This window comes from Pristiophorus japonicus, chromosome 8 (assembly GCF_044704955.1).
Source record: "Pristiophorus japonicus isolate sPriJap1 chromosome 8, sPriJap1.hap1, whole genome shotgun sequence".
Taxonomy (NCBI): domain Eukaryota; kingdom Metazoa; phylum Chordata; class Chondrichthyes; family Pristiophoridae; genus Pristiophorus; species Pristiophorus japonicus.
Genome location: NC_091984.1, coordinates 176,665,926 through 176,672,908, shown reverse-complemented (window position 1 = coordinate 176,672,908; position 6,983 = coordinate 176,665,926). Strand labels below are relative to the sequence as shown.

The window sequence follows — 6,983 nt, the reverse complement described above, 5'->3', positions numbered from 1 at the left end:
ACAGGACAAAGCACAAGCAAGAAATAAGAAATACTTGCATTTAATTGGCACCTTTCACAACCTCAGGACATCTCAAAGCTCTTTACAGCCAATGCGCTGTTGTGATGTCGGGAAAGGTGGCAGCCAATTTGCACACAGCAAGGTCCCGCAAACAGCAATATGATAATGATTAGATAATGTGTTTTTTAGTGTGGTTGGTTGAGGGATAAATTTTGGCCAGGACACCGGGGAGAACTCTCCTGCTCTTCCTCGAAATAGTGCCATGGGATCTTTTACGTCCACCTGAGGGTAGACGGTGCCTTGGTTTAACTTCTCCTCTGAAAGACGGATAAGCAAAAAATAAGGGCAATTAAAACAGAGTTGCCTGGACTTTGTGGGCCGAATTGCACGGCTAACAGGCTGCATTTGGCCCTCAGGCCTGTTTGAACATCCATTGTAAAATCTATACTTCATTTAGAGCACTGGGTTAATTTTCTGCTCATTCTCGTAGTGTTAACTTATTTAGGTGTCTGCAATGCTTTTCATAATCAACAAAATCAGGCATCAGCACTCAAGCCACCAGTCTGCTTCTGGACTTGACAAACGATGGAAGTCCCAGTGCCAGGATGAACTGGCCATATGCCTAGATTTTGATCAGTCTTTGCAGACTCCTCTCCCAGCAGCAACAATGTGCTTCCTGCTCGACAGCACTCAGACAGAATCTGTAAGTCAGCCACGAACACAGCAGGTTGCCAATTCCGGAGCAGAATCCCGGACTAAGGAACATAGGCCCGACTCAAATCTGTAGATTTTCAGGAGTGAAGTTAGGAAACACTACTGCACGCAAAGGGGAGCAGAAATTTGGAACTCTCTTCCGCCAACGGCAGCTGATGCTGGGTCGGTTCTTAATTTTAAAATCAGAGAGCGACGGATTTTTGCTAACCAAAGGTATTAAGAAATATGGGGCAAAGGTGGGTATATGGAATTGGGTCACAGATCAGCCATGATCTCACTGAATGGTCGAACAGGCTCAAGGGACTCAATGGCCTACTCCTGTTCCTATGATCCATATACAGACACACAATTACACACCAAGTGGAGTTTACTCCATTTATATTGCTGGGCGCCAGTAAGTCAGCACCTGGTTACTTGCATAGATAAAATTCATCACTTTGTCTGAGCATTAGATACATTTGCAGCGGACTATATGAAACACTCGGTGATTACACTAGGCTTTAAACAGCCTCCACCCAATGCCTTGTAATCACTGACTTGTTGTACAAAACACAATGCTTTGAACGCCACTTAAAAGATTTAGCATCAGGAACTGCATTAAATTTACTTATTACCTGCATTTCATGCTGGTTCATTATTACTTGCATTTCCCTCCTTAAAAGCTCCCCGCCTCTCTTCCTTTAAAACGCTCATTAAAACCTACCTCTGCAACCAAGCTTTACTGAGATGGAGGTAGTCTTCAGAAGATGTGATGACACATCGCCAGACACTGAACAGGAATGGAAAACTAAAAGTGGGCATATTCAGAGCGGCCGGGGAACCTGGATTACTCGCAACCGATACCAACTGAGCTAAGCCGAGAGTGCGCGCAATGCAAAGGAATTGTTAGAAATACAGGGGATCTGCGAGGAGAAAGGACAGGTTAATGTTTCGGGTATAACCATGCCAGCATTTCCAGGTGCCTCAGAGACAAAAGATTTGGTCCTTCAGTGCAGCTGTCCACTGCTCAGATGACCATGCTCAAACGGAGAACCTTTCTGCCTGCACCAGTGGTTCCAGCGGACGTTAGAGCGCCCACGCCACTGTTTGAGGGTAACAGACCCCTTCAGATGTCTCAGCCAGCATTCCTCTCTCAATCAGCGCTGCCAATAACACATCAATTGGTCATTGTTTCATGACTTTGGGCGTGGCATTGGTGTGCACACAAAATGGTTGGTACATTTACCCACAGGGACTTCAAACCAATTCGTCGTGCGTGAAGCGTTTGGGATGAGTTGGATGTGATGGAGCTCCATCTTAAAGCAACTCCGACTTCATTCCGAAACACAGCAGTTTCCTCCAGCCTTTAAGCCCTACAAGTTGTGCCCAGTCATCCCACTCCAACGCATTCTTGTGTAATCTCTTGAGAATTCTGCTAAAAAAGAGCAAATTTGGAAGCAGGGAAACTCACCGAGCAATGTTACAGGAATCACCTATTTTCACTCCAGGGTGGTATATGCTTGGGGAGAGGGGAGGGGTGGAAATGATCACAACCAGCAAATAAAATCTTTGGGAGTGTTTAACGACACCTCCATCTGCTTCAGCACAGAAGGAAAGAGTTGCCATGGCAACAAGGCTCCAGGCCCCATCTGTGTACTCCACACCCTCGCTAGTGCCTCAGCTTCACACTTGAGTAGCTCTTCAACCATCATTGACAGACAGGTTGTGTCCTGGTGAAAGTTTTTATTTTAACTCCAGTACAATACAGTGAGTTGCTGCACAAAGTTGATGTAGTTCCAAGACAGATCAGCAAAGCAATGTATAGTCCAATAGCTATTGGGGGGGGGGGGGGGGGGGAGGAGGAAGAGAAGAGAAAGCATTAAAAAGTTTATTTTTCAAAAATGAACAAAAGAATTCAGGCACCAAAAAATAAAATCAACATTGCTTTTCTATGTAGAACATGCTTTAGAACTTGTAATAGTATCAACGGTCCTTGTAGAAAAGCACATCTCAGACTTGCACTCTCGTTTCACACTTGCATCAATTGGCCGCTGCTCTTCAGAGCAATGCTCACTTACTACTGGATGTATATTAACAACTCTAAAGTCTCAACAAACTAAGGAAATTCAAAATATATTAGAGAAGGAAAAAAAAAAAATCAGAAAGTCTATCTTTTTGATTTAGGAGAGGGAAAAGTTTAAAAATAAAAGCGTTGCCAGTCTCTGGAGGTTAAACCAACAGACAAACATCCTGGGATCAGCCAGCTCATGGGTCTGCTCCATTGGTCCAATAAGAGCTCCCCCTCCCCCCAACATCCCCCCCACAATCCCTCGCCCCCCCCTCCTCCCTCCCGACGCACCCCCACAAATACCCCGCCTGCCCCCCCCCACCCCCCCGCCCATCATTTATTGTTTTAAAGCGAAAAATGAAAAGAAAATAAATTTTTAAAATCAGCTTACAAAGTGTTATAGCAACAAAAGACAGGTCACAGAGAACAAAAGTGCTCAGGTAGGGGAAGCAAATCAACTTACCCAGTAAAAATATGTATAAAACCTTAAATATGTTTTTTTTTCTTCTTCTAAATGTACAAAAACTTTTTCTTTTATATATAGGGAAACTGGTTGAACAAGATTTTCGATCTGTAGTCTGCTTCAAGTATATAATTTCTGTAGTGTGACCCTGCTGAAATTGGCTCAGTAACCAGACTGGCCCCCTTTTGTTTTTTCCTCCTTCAGTGGCACTTTTCTGACCGGGACCCATCCCCAAAGAATTCCAACTCAATGCACCGTGCCAGGGGAATGAGAATTCTGACAGCAAGAGCTCAGGCAAAAAAAAAATGTTACATACAAGCAGCGATAGGAACACAGAGTAAAAGGAAATGAGAGAGCGATCGCGCTTGTAACATTTCCCAAGGGGGACAAGACGGTACGGAAAAGCGGAATATCTGCTGGACCTTCCCGTTAACACTGCGCCAGAGACTTTTAGCAGCAGAGTGCACCGTTACACGGAGTGAGCGCACCCACACGACAAAAGAAAAATGATTTAACCAGCAAACCATTGCACCCAAAAAAAAAAACTCTCCACACTCCAAGAGCAGATAATGGCCATCTGCAAAAGTAAAACCCTAGATGGCAGGAAACAGAGACCAGAACAGGAGAATGCGAAGATAAAAATATATCATTCTTTTTTTAAAAAAAAGGAACAAAAAGCAAAGTTCTGGTATGTGTGCCTGTGTTGTGAGCCCCGTTTCCCAGGCATGTGGAAAGGAACTTCCTGCGTTCCGTTAAGTCTCAATGGTCCACCGACCGGGAGCCCAGCTCTACATGTAGAAAATGGATATCATGTCCAGTAGACCTCTCTGTTTGCGCCCGGTTTTGTCCAGTGCATTAGTGTACTGTTACATGGAACCAGCCACATATGTCTTTTTCTTCAATTTCAGTGGTTCCCCTCTCTTGCCCGCCCGCCCTCCCGCCCGCCCTCCCCCCGCCTCCACCGTTCCCATTAACGTTGCAGCTGCTGAATGCTAGATTGATGCCCAGCGGACACCTAGCTACAGTTTGGGAGTAACAGAAGAGCCAATTGCAACCAATGGGATTCAAACCGCATCTCAATGTCACAACACTGCGACCATTATCCCCGGTCCAAAAGCAACTCTCTTAAAAAATAAAAATGCTACATTTAGATGTAGATGTATATACATCATTATACATACATATATAAACTCCCTCCTCAACCCTCTCTATGCTGCTCAGCTAACCCAGTCGACTAGTGTAAAAGCATGCACAGCAATAGAAGAGAGGCACACAGTGGAGTTTAAAGGAAGGGAGGGAAGAACAGCTAAGTTCAGAACAGTCATTTGTAAAGCCACACTCTCCAAAAATAAAAATTTCCATTTTTTTTCCGCCTCGCTCTTTCAAACTGTAAAGAGCTTAGGAAAAAAAAACAATTCATCTATAGATGCTTACAGTGTTTCACACATGAGAACACCAAACCTAGATGGAGAGATTAAAAAAAAAGCAAGGGCCGACAAGAAGGCGACATCAATGGTTCAGCTGTAAGGTTTTAAAAATGAGTCAGCAAATGTTCTTGGAGCTGTCTCATAGCAGAGCATTTTCTGTCCATTAGATCAGCCCTCAGTCTTAAAACAGAGCAGCAAGGGTCTGCAGCACGCTGCTCACTCCCACCCATTGTCTTTGATCATGTGGGCCAGTTCAATAATGAACTTTCCTTCTTTGTACTTCTGACTGCTTTCAAAGGCGTGTTCCTGCAAAGAAAAAGAAGGAAAAGCGTCAGTGGGGAGGAGGTAAGATTGGGCGTTGTACTGCTACATTCCCAACACCAAGCAAAGACCAAAAGAGAATGGAGTCCGAACCATAAAACCGCAACAGTTCAGGCGATCCGCCCCCGAAAGAGATCGCTGACGGTTACGGTGAAATGGAACCCCAAGGCACCAATGTCATCGACGGGAAGATCCAGGAAACAAACGTTGCAGAGGGGAGGGACTCAGGACAAGCGACACTCTGTTGCTGCACGCATGTTGCGTTGCTTACTTCGGCCAAGAGTCTTCCTCATTCCTTGAATGCAGTCCCCCCCTCCCCACCCCCCACATGCAAATGAGCTCTGGTATTAGCCAGAGAACGAGAAACTCCTGGGACACAGTCTGGGGTCATTCCAGAGCCATCATTGGCCACGTGGTTCATTCCAAGCCCCCTTTACTGAGTTGGTGCCTCTCGTGTGGTCCCTGCTGTCAGGCTCTCTCTTTGGGGAGCCCAGTGCAGGGGGCAAAAGGGTGCCGAACGCCAATTCTTACAAACCCAAGGATTTGAGAAAAATCACATTTTGCTTCGACACCTGCCGATGTATTTTGATATAAATGACGTAAATGGAAAAAAGCACTTGTAGACCATGGCCCATTTTATGGTTACCATAGTCTGTGGTCCCTGGAGAGGAGGGTGGGGGTGGACCCCCGATGGTAAAGCCCTGCCCATCAACTCCCGCCCACTAGAAAACAATCTTCGGTGATTTGATGGGAGTCATTTCCCTGGGTTACTGCACGATGAAATTCGCCGTGAAGCAGTCTCACTCGCAGAGCGTCTAGGACATGGCAGTATTACCTCCGTTCCCAATATAAACTGTATGCGCCAGCTCACGGGATTACCACTTCGTTGCCCAGCAAAGTGAAGCCCGGCCGATTGGCACATTATTGCAGTTTGTGGAGGGATCTATAATTCCCCTCTCCTCTCCTGAAGGCAAGACAACAAGTACCCGGCATTATGGAACTTTGCCCAAGTGATTGCCTTCCACACAAACCGTGACGGACAGTGAATGTCAGCAGGTGGGCCCAGTGTTCACCGGAGAGGTGGGAGGGCGGGGGGGGGAGAGGGAGGGGGGAGGGGGAGGGGAATACATCCTATTTTGCCTTTATTCAGCAGTCACTGGACAGCAACCAGGAGCAGGAACCAACACGGAAACAGAGGGAGAGAGAAACTGGGATGGGGGGGGTGGGGGAGGAGAAAGAGAGAGAACATCCACATGTCAACAGCACGTTCGAGGCAGGAGGGAAGGTGCGGCAGATACAAAGCCCCCCCCCCTACCCACCAAACAGATCTGGAGAGGACAATGAAGGGGAGAGGGAGGAAATCAACAACTATTCATGTAGATAAAAGTGTCTCATTCATTTTGCCCTTGGAGCCACTTTACAGACTCCCATTTGATTTAGTTTCCACCCAACTAGTGCCCTCAAAACATCAGCCAATCTTTGAGGGAGGGGCCCAACGGAGACCAGTTGTGGAGGGGTCACCGGAAGGCCGAAGGACACGGCGCCCCACGCTGGCACCGCGGGTAGGGCGGACCAATGGCACGTTTGGATGCCCGGTGACGGACGGCTTTCTTTAACCCAGTGGCGCCTATGCCAGTGCATCGTGCTGCTCCTGTGCAAGCACGCTCGCAGGAACAACAACCTGTGCATCGATTGGCAACACCACAGCAATTATCAGCAGGACATGGAGGGCTGTACAGCCAAAGAGCAGGAGGACCAGAACCCCTTCCGCTCCGGTCCCCTTCCCCACATTCAGTGCCAGCACTGGAAACGAGCAATGCTTTGCAAATTGTAATAAGAGCAAGAAGGAGACACGTACGTATTTCCATCCCAGAGTGGTTTTGCAGTTTTCACAGTAGATGTCCGCTACAGCGTGCAATCCAGTCAGCAGCACCCTCTCCTCTGCAGGGCCGCAGCCCACATTCACCCTGCACGGGGAAAGATCAGAGCCTTCAGTCTGATGCTGCTGCTC

The 6,983-nt window shown here is 47.1% G+C and overlaps 1 protein-coding gene across 6 annotated transcripts in view; it reads right to left on the bottom strand.

Annotated features, from left to right (window-relative positions):
- Positions 1–2,416: 2,416 nt before the first annotated feature.
- LOC139268834 (protein yippee-like 1) overlaps positions 2,417–6,983 on the bottom strand; it is a 44,819-nt gene continuing 40,252 nt past the window's right edge. For 5 of the 6 annotated variants that reach the window (XR_011594120.1, XR_011594123.1, XR_011594122.1 and 2 more), the window contains 3 exons: positions 6,831–6,939; positions 4,659–4,957; positions 2,417–2,526 (listed from right to left, as the gene is read on the bottom strand). Coding sequence is in view for 1 of the 6 variants with exons in the window: in XM_070887578.1 (XP_070743679.1) it covers positions 4,868–4,957; positions 6,831–6,939 (199 nt within the window). In the remaining 5 variants the exon portion in view is untranslated. Of the gene's footprint in view, positions 2,527–4,181; positions 4,958–6,830; positions 6,940–6,983 lie in introns of those variants that run through there. The other variant, XM_070887578.1, reaches the window with a different exon arrangement.